We start from the raw sequence: 13,683 nt of genomic DNA, 5'->3' as shown, positions 1-13,683 counted from the left end.
AAATGTTTTTATTAATGCCAAATAAAATATCCAACACAAATTATATATCTCATCTCATTATCTCTAGCCGCTTTATCCTGTTCTACAGGGTCGCAGGCAAGCTGGAGCCTATCCCAGCTGACTACGGGCGAAAGGCGGGGTACACCCTGGACAAGTCGCCAGGTCATCACAGGGCTGACACATAGACACAGACAACCATTCACACTCACATTCACACCTACGGTCAATTTAGAGTCACCAGTTAACCTAACCTGCATGTCTTTGGACTGTGGGGGAAACCGGAGCACCCGGAGGAAACCCACACGGACACGGGGAGAACATGCAAACTCCGCACAGAAAGGCCTTCGCCGGCCACGGGGCTCGAACCCAGACCTTCTTGCTGTGAGGCGACAGCGCTAACCACTACACCACCGTGTCGCCCACAAATTATATATGATAGACATAAATTACTAATTTATAAATTTTATTTTAAACACGTTTTTAGTTAGCGGGACTGCAGCTTATCACCTCTCCCGCCCGCTCCCGCATTGTGCACTCCCCCTCCCGCCCACGCCCGCAATGGGATTTCAAAATTTGTCCCGCGCCGCACTGCTTTGCGTCGGGTCCCGCGGGACTCCCGTATGGAATCAATTTTGTGCCAAAATGTTCATACAATACTTTTGAAATATCAAACAAAAACGACAAATCAAAATACAAAAAAAGAAAAAAAAAAGTCAATTTTTTTTAGACTGGCAAACAAAGTATTCGTGTAATCGTGCAAAATATCAGTCTATTACTCTTCAGAAACCTTTTATTTTTGTTCCGCGTCTTTCTCAGTTTTGTTTGACGTAATTTATTTTGGTTGCGATTCCAGCTTTCTCGTTTGCGCTCCCTGACTTTTTGCTTGCAGTTTTGGCACAAACTTCCCGTGTGGGTGGGCTGTCCAGGAATGCATTCCCATTGGCTAACTTGTGTTTGACTGACAGCTACGCTCAGCCATTCCCCGGAGGTTGTTGCGGCCATTTCCTACTCGGATTCTGGCGGACTGTTTGACGAGTGACCGATCCATCGACGGTAAACAAGGATCGAGTGGACTTCAGTGGCGACTATGATATTGAAGTTACACTTTATTAATTCAATATCATAGTTGCCACTGAAGTCCACTCGATCCTTGTTTACCGTCAATGGATCGGTCACTCGTCAAACAGTCCGCCAGAATCCGAGTAGGAAATGGCTGCAACAGCCTCCGGGGGAATCGCTGAGCGTAGCTGTCAGTCAAACACAAGTTAGCCAATGGGAATGTGTTCCTGGACAGCCCACCCACACGTGAAGTTTGTGCCAAAACTGCAAGCAAAAAGTCAGGGAGCGCAAACGAGAAAGCTGGAATCGCAACCAAAATAAATTACGTCAAACAAAACTGAGAAAGACGCGGAACAAAAATAAAAGGTTTCTGAAGAGTAAGGGCCTCTGCATGCTCTTGCGACAAGGCTTTCACAGATAGCTTTTCGCAGACAGTTGTAATTTATCGTTGAGCGGGGAGTGATAGGCGTGCGCGATGTTATTCACCGCCACAACGCAAGGGGGCGCAAAGTCGCGAAATCGCTAGTTGTAGTTGGTGGGTGTAGTTAGTGGAGTGTTTATCCTCCGGTTACTTATAATGACTAGAACTGGAGTCGTATAGATGTACGTACTTCCTCACTTCCTTGATCAACCGCTCTTCGTGCTGCTCCATCTTCGCTCGTGTTTTTAAAAATGGCCGGTCGTGAAAACAAACCAAACCGGGAAAGTAGGGAAGCGGAAGTGCATGTACAGCGGATGTAGAGTGGACCAATCAGAGCCCTCTTGTCTGCGGCGCTGTCTGTGAGGCTTCTGCGGCGGTCACAATTTTTGGAAGGTGCGCGCAGAGCGTCTCCGAAGGTGGGGGGGCTACGCAGACGCTATCTGCGACGCCGTCTGTGAGGACTGGGTTGTCAGCATAAATTGGCCTTAATAGACTGATATTTTGCACGATTACACGAATAATTTGTTTGCCAGTCTAAAAAAATTGACTTTTTTTTGTATTTTGATTTGTCGTTTTTGTTTGACATTTCAAAAGTAGGCGGCATGGTGGTGTAGTAGTTAGCGCTGTCGCCTCACAGCAAGAAGGTCCGGGTTCGAGCCCCGTGGCCGGCGAGGGCCTTTCTGTGTGGAGTTTGCATGTTCTCCCCGTGTCCGCGTGGGTTTCCTCCGGGTGCTCCGGTTTCCCCCAAAGACATGCAGGTTAGGTTAACTGGTGACTCTAAATTGACCGTAGGTGTGAATGGTTGTCTGTGTCTATTGGCCCTTTTTCAGCTCACTTCAGCCCGACACGGCTCGCGTTTCGACTACCTCAGAGCAGCACGACTCAGCTCGCTTCAGCCCTGCTCAGCACCCAAAACTCGCACGGTTTTGGAGTGGGGCTGAAGCGAGCCAAACCGAGCCGAGTGGGGCTAGGAGCGTGAGCAGACACTCCCCTGTGCACTGATTGGTGAGGAGGAGTGTCCTCACATGCCCACACACGCCCCGCGAGCACGCTGGGATCTGTAAACACCGTAAACCCGGAAGAAGAAGAATTACGAATTACGAGAATTTCTGAAGCCTTATGCGCCTCGCCACATCTATACGCTCTTACCAGTATCTGTTGGCGTTGTCGGTGACAACAAGCCACAGCACCAAGACCAGCAACACTAACGACTCCATGTTTATTGTTTACTATCCGGGTCGTGAGACTACCGCTTAAAAGATCACTGATGTCACTGTTTGCGCCGCCTAACGACATCACGTGACATCCACCCACTTTCGCTAACTCCACCCAATGTGTCCACCCACTTCCAGCCAGCACGGTTCAGCGCGGTTGTAGTCGAAATGCAACTCCAACAGCCCCGCTCAGCTCGACTCAGCCGCGTTGGTAGTGGAAAAGCGGCATACTGTAAGTGTCAGCCCTGTGATGACCTGGCGACTTGTCCAGGGTGTACCCCGCCTTTCGCCCGTAGTCAGCTGGGATAGGCTCCAGCTTGCCTGCGACCCTGTAGAACAGGATAAAGCGGCTAGAGATAATGAGATGAGATGAGATGAGAGATTTTGGCACAAAATTGATTCCATACTCCCGCGGGAGTGCAGGGCTCTACTCCACTCCACTCCACTCCACTCCACTCCACATGATGATCCAGTGCGGGTTTTCCTGAGCGCCGCTGCTCTGCTCTCCTATTGTGATGCTCGCGCTTTACGCAGAGTTTTCTGGAAGCGGCGCGCGGGTGACGCTAAAGAAACTCGGCGCGCGGTCGGTTGTTTAAACCCGGTTTGCGAGATTAAACTCGGTTCCCTGAGCTATGGCTTTCCGCTTTGGGCTCAGTGGGAAAGTGCAACTTCACCGACCTTCGGCGACAAAGTTAAAAGGTAACGAGTGAAGTTTTCCCCCCTCTCTCTCTCTCTCTCTCTCTCTCCCAGGAGCGCCTCCACCACCGACTGCTTCCTATTAAACTGATCCGGGCCATGATGGCGAGGAGACGCTGGCGGCTCGGCGCTGCGCTCCCCCCTGCCTGCTCGCGCTGCTCTCCTCCTCCGCAGCTCCCCGGGAGCGGGCTGAAGGCTGTTCGCTGTTGGCTCGTCGCCGTGCTGGGACTCCTGTGCGGACTTTGCGCTGCAGAAAGCGACTTTTCTATTCTCGAGGAAGCGCAAGTGCTGGCGGTGCAGATGCGGAAGCTGTCCGCGCAGGAGCTGGGGGTGTTCAGCATGCAGGTAACCCGGCGCTCCTCACTGCCCTGCACTCACTGCTGCCTGCCTGCGCACGCAGGGATGTGGAATAATAATCATAATGTGTTCATAGCTCGTGAGAATTCTCTCTTAATGTACTATCTCGTAAATACGAGTTTCTCATTTCTGACTTAGCATCTCATAATTATGACTTGGGTTCTCCTTCAAGTTGTTGTTCTGAAATAACTTCATGACGTCAAAAAGTTAGTTTTGAGAGAGGGCATGTTTGAGACAGTAGGCCAATTATGAGACAGTAAGTCATAATTATGAGACACCATGATTTTTGAGACAGTAAGTCGTAATTATGAGAGATGTCCTCGTTATGAGACGAGATGGCGTGTTTGAGACAGTAGGTCAATTATGAGACGTCATGATTTTTGAGACAGTAAGTCATAATTATGAGAGATGTCCTTGTTATGAGACAGTAAGTCATAATTATGAGACACCATGATTTTTGAGACAGTAAGTCATAATTATGAGACACCATGATTTTTGAGACAGTAAGTCATAATTATGAGAGATGTCTTCGTTATGAGACAGTAAGTTAATTTTGAGAGAGGGCATGTTTGAGACAGTAGGCCAATTATGAGACAGTAAGTCATAATTATGAGACACCATGATTTTTGAGACAGTAAGTCGTAATTATGAGAGATGTCCTCGTTATGAGACAGTAAGTCATAATTATGAGACACCATGATTTTTGAGACAGTAAGTCATAATTATGAGACACCATGATTTTTGAGACAGTAAGTCATAATTATGAGACACCATGATTTTTGAGACAGTAAGTCATAATTATGAGAGATGTCTTCGTTATGAGACAGTAAGTTAATTTTGAGAGAGGGCATGTTTGAGACAGTAGGCCAATTATGAGACAGTAAGTCATAATTATGAGACACCATAATTTTTGAGACAGTAAGTCGTAATTATGAGAGATGTCCTCGTTATGAGACAGTAAGTTAATTTTGAGAGATGGCATGTTTGAGACAGTAGGTCAATTATGAGACGTCATGATTTTTGAGACAGTAAGTCGTAATTATGAGACATCCTCGTTATGAGACAGTAAGTCATAATTATGAGATGTCCTCATTATGAGACAGTAAGTCATAATTGAGACGCCATGATTTTTGAGACAGTAAGTCATAATTATGAGACGTCCTCGTTATGAGACAGTAAGTCATAATTATGAGAGATGTCCTTGTTATGAGACAGTAAGTTAATTTTGAGACAGTAAGTCATAATTATGAGAGACCTCATGATTTTTGAGACAGTAAGTCGTAATTGTGAGAGACGTCCTCGTTATGAGACAGTAAGTTAATTTTGAGAGATGGCATGTTTGAGACAGTAGGTCAATTATGAGACAGTAAGTCATAATTATGAGAGACCTCATGATTTTTGAGACAGTAAGTTGTAATTATGAGAGACGTCCACGTTATGAGACAATAAGTTAATTTTGAGAGATGGCATGTTTGAAACAGTAGGTCAATTATGAGACGTCATGATTTTTGAGACAGTAAGTCATAATTATGAGACGTCCTTGTTATGAGACAGTAAGTCATAATTATGAGAGATGTCCTCGTTATAAGATAGTAAGTTAATTTTGAGAGATGGCATGTTTGAGACAGTAGGTCAATTATGAGAAGTCGTTATTATGAGACAGTAAGTTATAATTATGAGACGTCATGATTTTTGAGACAGTAAGTTGTAATTATGACAGATATCCTCATTATGAGACAGTAAGTCATAATTATGAGAGACGTCCTCATTATGAGACAGTAAGTCATAATTATGAGAGATGTCGTCATTATGAGATACGGCATGTTTGAGATAAAAAGGCAATTATGAGGTCCTCATTATGAGACAGTAAGTCATAATTATGAGAGACGTCTTCATTATAAGACAGTAAGTCATAATTATGAGAGACAGTTAATTTTGAGAGAGGGCATGTTTGAGACAGTAGATCAATTATGAGACGTCATGATTTTTGAGACAGTAAGTCGTAATTATGAGAGATGAAATGTTTGAGACAGTAGGTCAGTTATGAGAAGTCATTATTATGATAAGTCGTAATTACGATATACATGATATTTGAGACAGCTAGTTATGAGAGAGGTCCTCATTTTGAGACAGTAAGTCGTAATTGAGATGTCATGATTTTTGAGACAGTAAGTCCTCATTATGAGACAATAAGTTAATTTTGAGAGACGGCATGTTTGAGACAATAGGTCAATTATGAGAAGTCATTATTATGAGACAATAAGTCATACTTATGAGATGCATCATGTTTGAGACAAAGTCAGTTATGAGAGACGTCCTCATTATGAGACAGGAAGTCGTAATTATGAGACAGGAAGTCGTAATTATGAGACGTCCTCATTATGAGACAGGAAGTCGTAATTATGAGACGCCATGATTGAGAGACGTCCTCATTGAGACAGTAAGTTATAATTATAAGATGTCATGATTTTTGAGACAGTAAGTCATCATTATGAGACCTCATGATTTTTGAGACAGTAAATTGTAATTATGAGACGTTATGATTTTTGAGACAGTAAGTCATAATTATGAGAGACGTCATGATTTTTGAAACAGTCATAATTATGAGACGTCCTCATTATGAGACAGTAAGTTAATTTTGAGAGACGGCATGTTTGAGACAGTAGGTCAATTATGAGAAGTCATTATTATGACAATAAGTCATAATATGAGAGACATCATGGTTGAGAAAATAATTCATAATTGAGAGACGTCCTCATCATGTCTCAAACATGATGTATCTCATAATTACGACTTATTGTCATAATAATGACTTCTCATAATTGACCTATTGTCTCATTAGGTCATATTTATGAGACAATAAGTCATAATTTTGAGATGTGTCCTCACTGAGACAATAAGTTAATTGAGAGACTTCACGTTTGAGACTAGAAGTCAATTATGAGATGTCATCATTACGAGACAGTCATCATGAGACAGTAAGACATAGTTATGAGATACGCCATCATTATGAGACAGTAAGTCATAATTTTGAGATGTGCTCATTATTATGACCTCCTCTGTGACTCCCCCCCCCCCAAGTGGCAGAAACGGGCTTCCATACAGAGACCTGAAACAGATTTTTAAAAAATTCTTAGAAAAGCTCAGCCCTAGCATTTTTATGATTCAATTAACCACGAGAGAAATTATGTATATTTATGATATTATTGAGGTTCAAGGTGTGATCTCTTACTGCTGTTTTGAATGTTGCTTTGGAGTTTTTTTTTTGTTGCTGTCATTTTTAAAATTTGCTCCACTTTATCACATCCCTCAATTAATCAGAGAAAGATTCATCAGTCGGTGTGTGACGTTTTGTTGTGCTTTTTATTCTTCATATTATTTCAGAGCCCACATGTGTATGTTTTTAGCCTGTAGTGCAGCGTAAACATTTATTCTTCATTTAAACCAAGACTTCTCAAAGGTTTTTGCAGCCGGGAACCTGATTTAAATGTAAAATCCATTACACAGACCTTCTCACTACTGAATTATGTCATGAATATTATGTAAATTTGTGCAATGGGGGGTGACGGGTCAAAACATCATGATTCTTGAAGGCATTTTTACAATAAAGAAGTATGTGATTGGATCACGATTTATAGGTTTGCTCACAAAACGCCTGAAAAACAGGCTGTACAGAATGGCAACAAAAAAATAACTTGAAAATTATTTAAAAGGATTTATACTGTTATAAATGATTTCTAACTGCCAATGAAAAAAAAACAACAACACAGAAATGAAGTTGGGGAAGTCTGTAAAAAGTTAACATTTTACAATTTTTAGGATTAGTACAAAATTGTAACACCAAATTATGCAGATAGCGATACTGATGATGTATCATCATATTACCCAACCTTTGTGTGCAATAGTTTATTTATTTTTCCCTTCTATCCTTGAGATGGAAGGAAACATTTATCAGCCGACGTGTTTTTGTGGTATTGAGGTTCAATTCAAAAAGGTTAATAACGATAAGAAGTCTGTATATAAATATCACTCTGGTAATGGTGGGTTGTGTTTTCCATCACTGTGATGATGGATAAAATGAATGAATGACCCCCTTGGTTAGCTTTCAGGAACCTTATTTTGAGAAGCATTGATTTTAAATTACCGGGCGGGGGGGGAGAAATCATTGCGTCATGCAGAACTGTCTTTTATGCCTCGGTCACAACCGGCCGTACGTGCTCCTACGGCCGGTCTACGTGCAAAAAACGCAAGAAACGCACGGAGGGCGCGCGTGAAACGCACGGAGGCCGCGCGTGAAACGCACGGAGGGCGCGCGTGTGACGTGCTGATTTTCGAGCCGTAGACTGGCCGCAGAGGTTCTTTGTCATGTCAAACAAACTCTATGGGCGCTTAAAGTGCCATTCCACCATTGGATGTATTCTTTGGCATAAAATACAATATATTTTATGACAACATGACTAGACAGAGAAATCATTTAGCTTCAAAATGATATATCAAACATCATTTTTTGACAACGACAAGTATATTAATTTTGCGACCAAAGTCACCTACCCTTTTAATTTCCGCGTGTGATGTCATCGGCAGGTTCCCCTTCTTGTGTACCGTGTGACGTGGCACATATTATCAGCAATGGCGGATAGAACGCGATAAAAATAATACCAATAAATCTAGCTAATACCAATAAATCTAGCTAACTGAAAGATTAACTCAAAATTTTTCGCAATTTTTTTGGCCCCCATATTCGAGGAGAAATGACTCTCTCACTTTGGGGGTTTCCTGGTCTAAAAATAGACCGACACGTGGTACACAAGAAGGGGAACCTGCCGATGACATCACGCTCGGAAATTAAAAGGGTAGGTGACTTTGGTCGCAAAATGAATATACTTGTCGTTGTCAAAAAATTATGTTTGATATATCATTTTGAAGCTAAAAGATTTCTCTGTCTAGTCATGTTGTCATAAAATATATTGTATTTTATGCCAAAGAATACATCCAATGGTGGAATGGCACTTTAAGTTTTTTTCAGGTTGCAAGACAAACTTACGGCCAACATGCGTCTTTCTCCACGAACCAAAAAAACGCAGCCAAAAAATGCCAAAAATGCCAAAAATCGCACGGCCAAAAAAATAATACGTCCGGTTGTGACCTAGGCTTTATCCTGATGTCATGGTTTTATAAATTAAACCAAGTGCTAAAATCGGAACGAATGCAATGCAATAAAACGGTTTAAACCCTCAGCCTGGAAAAAAGGAATAGGTGAACTGATATCTATGGAATAGTAGAAAGAACAGAACAATTGATTTTGTACAAGAGTGAGAATAGGATCGTGTGTGTGAGAGAGAGAGAGAGAAAGTGTTTTTTTTTTTTGAGCTATGCTGTTGGAAAAACTATTTGTAACTCTGATTATTTTGATAAAAAGCATGCGTCTCGCAGCTCTTTGAGAAATTGTGTCGAAACAAATGGCAGACTGTTATGACGGTGTGATGTGATGGTGTTTGAGGAGCGTACACTTCATTGTGAAAGGACAGAGTGGTGGTGGTCGGTGGGGGGGCCCCGTCCCAAATGGCCTTTCATCTCTGTGAAAAGCTGGAGACCACATCACCGTCCCAGAGGGGCCTGCACCACTCCCATCGCTCCTCCTTTGTCACACTTAGTTGTTAATTCTCTCTCTCTCTCTCTCTCTCTCTCTCTTGCTCTCGCTCTCTCTCTCTTACACAAACGCACACAAGCACGTGCTCGCTCGCTCTCTTGCTCGCTCATTCCTCCTTTCTCCTATTCACCCGATAATTGATAACAGCTCAAACAAATGCTTTGCTTACTTAGGCAAGATTTAAATCTGTTCTTCTGGCACTCTTCTTTTTAACATCTGATCTGAGATCAACGCTGCAGCTGTTGGGATAAAAAAAAAAAAAGCTCCCGAAATGCTAATTTCAAACATTTATTTTAAATCGAGCTGTGTATTTAGCCCGACCAATTCCCATAAGCCTGGACGATCTGCTTCCAGTTTAAATATTTCCCTGCCCATGAAAACAAGTCTTGCACCGTAGCATTGCCAAGTTCCTACACCTGAATGACAGCTCTGGCTTAAAGAGGCTGCAAGTGGCGTTGAAAATTCCCTGCATGTTAATGTTCAAGACGCTTCCACGGCAACGTGCGCATCTGCGATATCAGTCTTTTTTTTTTTTTTTTTTGCGTGCGTGCGTGCGCCTGAACGTGTTCTTTGGTACATTCGAGTTAAATGCTGTAAATCTGGCCTGATTACAAGCCAAATAAGTATTTAAGATTTAAGTAAATAGTGTGGTATTTCTGATACACGTCTTCAAATTGCATCTGATTCATCGTTTGAGATTTACTGAAGATCTTTTCTGTAAGCTGACTTTTGAGCCCTCGTATTTGCTCAGCAGAATTTTTTTTAAAAATAAATAAATAAATGAAGCACCTTATCTTGAGTTAAAGTAAATTTGCAGTGCAGTGAAGCTAAATTTGTTCGTGCCCATGTCTACTCCCTTGGCTCATATATTTCTTGTTTTGTGTGTACACTGCAGGAAATGATACCTTCGCAAGTGAAAATATCTTGGAAAACAGTCGAAACAATCTAGCATTTCCTAGACTACATTCAGACTGCACCCTGAAACGACCCATATCTGATTTTTTTGCCCATATGCGACCTATATCCGATTTGTTATTGACAATCTGAACGACACAGATCCGATTTTTTCACATGCGACCCAGGCCGCTTGGATATGTGGTCCTAAATCCGATGCATATCTGTTATTTTCACATGCGACTGCAGTCTGACCGGACAGGTCGCATTCATGCGACCTACACGTCATCAACAAGAGACAAACGTCACTATTCTGCGTTGGCTAATCCCGCCTCTTTGGTGGAAAACAACAACATTTGTACAGTTTTCAGAATTTAAATAGACTTTTATAGAATTGATCAAGCTAATGGTGGATTTGGTAGGGACCTGGATGTTGATCTGTTAGCCTGATTACATAAAACAGTTTCTAGAACTGATTTATAACTTAAACCATCCTGTATTACAAGATTATAAGATTGTTCTGGAAATTTCCAGTAATTTGACACCTTCGGTCTCATTAGTCTGCTGCCCACATTAATCAGATTATTGTGTGAGTTCCGCCGCCGCCACAAAAACCACATCGCCAGGTCTCGCCTCATCTCTATAGCAAACTGCACTGGTGTTTCTGCACCTTGAGCCAGCGCTGAGAGAAGTTGCAGAATTCAGCTGGCTATAAACAATCTAAATAAATATTTATAAAAATGTAGAAAAAGTTTATTAATATGACGAAGTAAATATGTGCAAATTTTTAAGCCTGAATGAAGAGTTTGGTAATACAGCGGCCGTATCCCAAATGACTGCCTACTGAAGCTCGAGTGCACTATATAGAGTTTAAAAATCCATTACTTCCTAGTAACATGTAGTGCACTTATATAGAAATTAGAGAGACATTTAGGAGTCAACCCTCGTTACCAGGCTACACGTTTTCATTTCAGTTCAGAAACAAAAACACACACGAGACCTCACACTTTAACACTAACCAGATAATTAAACAAACAAACAAACAAAAAATCATTAAACATGAAGAGTGCGCTTTTTTTTTTTTGTTTACGTATTACGTAGATGTGCTTATTACGTGTCACAGCGCTCGAAACTAACGGTGTCCCGACGTCCCGGGGACCATAAAAAATGTCATCGGGACACAAAATTATCATATCTGGGACAATCCCGGGACAATGGAAAAAAATAGATCTAGAAAAAAAGTTCTACATTAATATTATTTACAAAGCCGTAACACATACGTAGACATTCACCTAATTTGTCAATTTTAATTTTAAAACGTTAACAGCGAAAAATACATAGTAGCTACACTTTCGATGCACCTGCATCCGTAGGCTACAGAGCAGCGCATTCTGTTCTAGAATCTTCGGCCGGAGTCCGCATTATATGGACTTGGAATGGAATTGCTACCGCACACGCTGCGCCGACTCTTGCCAGAACAAAAATGCTTAAGTGGTTGAAGCGGACCGACTGCGGGGAAGAAACTGAAAGCCCAGACATAACGTCTCCGGGACCTTCAGGATCCAAAGTGTCATCGCCTGGTCTGCAGGCAACGCTAGCAACTGAATGAACTGAATGAACACTGTTAGACACGTTATAAAATACAACAGGAATGATGTGGATGATATTGACGGAAGATACCGTTCAACAGAATAAGGGAGTTTTCTTGGTGTCTTTCTAGTTCAGAAAGTTTAGTCAGTCAGCAGCACAACTAGGCTCGGACCTGCCACTATGCTGATGTTGCTAACATTTGCACCCAAGTTTCGGCAGCGAAAGTTCATAAAATGGATAACGGAAAGTTCATAAAAATGGATAACGGAAAGTTCATAAAAATGGATAACGGAAAGTTGATAAAAATGGATAACGGAAAGTTGATAAAAATGGATAACGGTAATGGATAACGGAAAGTTGATAAAAATGGATAACGGAAAGTTCATAAAAATGGATAACGGTAATGGATAACGGAAAGTTCATAAAAATGGATAACGGTAATGGTGAAAATGATAAGTTGGCCTTATAAGTGCCAACAGATATTCAAGGTATAAGTAGATGAAATGAATATAAAAGGGGTCTTATTTTCAACTAAAGTGTACTGCAGATGTAGGGAGTTGAAACATTTTCTGAATGAGCTAGTTGGCCCCTTTAAATAAACAGGTATCTATTCATACAGTGAGATCGCCAAAGTTTAATAAACTGAAAATGCAATAACTGTAATTTTGAAGTAGATGATGTATTGGACATGTGTCGCTTGTGTCTTGTGACTTATTGTAAAAATGATATAAAGGGTTCAAAATTGCATAGTTACAAATATAATAGTAACTTCATATGATAATATTAACCACTGGTTATTTCAGAGAGGAAAAAATGGGGACACTATTGCTTCCATTCGGGACAATACAACACAGAATTCGGGACCACTGGGGGGGACAAAGAAAAAAAGTTAATTTCGAGCCCTGACGTGTCAATTTGCACATGCGGGACACTTTTGGGTCGTTTTCCATTCATATTGGAGATCGCATACAAGTCTCATATAATTGGTAATGTGAACGGCCTAACAAAAAAATCGGATTTCACAACAAATCGGATATGGGTTGTTTCAGGTTGCAGTCTGAACGTAGTGCTATTAGAAGAATACACGACACCAATTCTGCGATTATTAAACTCGGTTCTAGATTGCAACCAAGTTATTCTCAGATGTCTTATCAAGTAAAAATATCCGTCCATGCAGCACTAGTGTTAAGTACTTTTCTCCTCAAATGCAGTTTTTTGCAGTGTAGGTAAGCTTTAGCAGTAGCAGTGCAGCTCGTAGCACCGCTCGGATTCTCCAGATCCAGCTGTATTGCTTGCTGAGTGTTTAGTGGATCAGCGGGCTCTGCGCTCCATGAGACAACGATGTTCCTCCACAGACGCTCTGCATCTTTCATATTGAAGCATAATCCTGTTTACATAATCTCAGTTTCTCTCCGTGGTGCATGACTGGCTGTTTATTAACCCAGCCCATGCAGGAATGCCAAGGAACAATGAATCATGGGACACTCATGTGATTGTGCCTTTCAGGTTTGGACGTGGAGGACGTCTAGCGGGTTTTCTTCCTCTCTGGTGGAAATGAATCCATTAAGACCGTTCCTATGCAAATGAACCAACCCAGTCAACATCCGCCCATCCGTCAACGCTGGGTGGCATGCCGCTCCACATTGTACCACCCTGCAGCCTGTTTAATATGACCCTGGTTCCAGTGGCTGAGTATCGGATACAGCGCTCGGTCCTTTAGAACATGAGCCGTGAAGCGAAAGCTTGATAAGCTTTGATTAAATGACCATGGAGAATTTGTGCAGTGTTCATTAACTTTGTCA

The 13,683-nt window shown here is 41.8% G+C and overlaps 1 protein-coding gene across 2 annotated transcripts in view; it reads left to right on the top strand.

Annotated features, from left to right (window-relative positions):
* Positions 1–3,206: 3,206 nt before the first annotated feature.
* cachd1 (cache domain containing 1) overlaps positions 3,207–13,683 on the top strand; it is a 303,436-nt gene continuing 292,959 nt past the window's right edge. Inside the window, exon 1 of one of the 2 annotated variants that reach the window (XM_060919931.1) lies at positions 3,207–3,393. Coding sequence is in view for 1 of the 2 variants with exons in the window: in XM_060919930.1 (XP_060775913.1) it covers positions 3,490–3,735 (246 nt within the window). In the remaining variant the exon portion in view is untranslated. Of the gene's footprint in view, positions 3,736–13,683 lie in introns of both variants that reach the window. The other variant, XM_060919930.1, reaches the window with a different exon arrangement.

Source organism: Neoarius graeffei, chromosome 4 (genome assembly GCF_027579695.1).
Source record: "Neoarius graeffei isolate fNeoGra1 chromosome 4, fNeoGra1.pri, whole genome shotgun sequence".
Classification (NCBI taxonomy): Eukaryota; Metazoa; Chordata; class Actinopteri; order Siluriformes; family Ariidae; genus Neoarius; species Neoarius graeffei.
The sequence above is the reverse complement of the archived record's forward strand: the minus strand, read 5'-3'. Positions and strand labels throughout refer to the sequence as shown.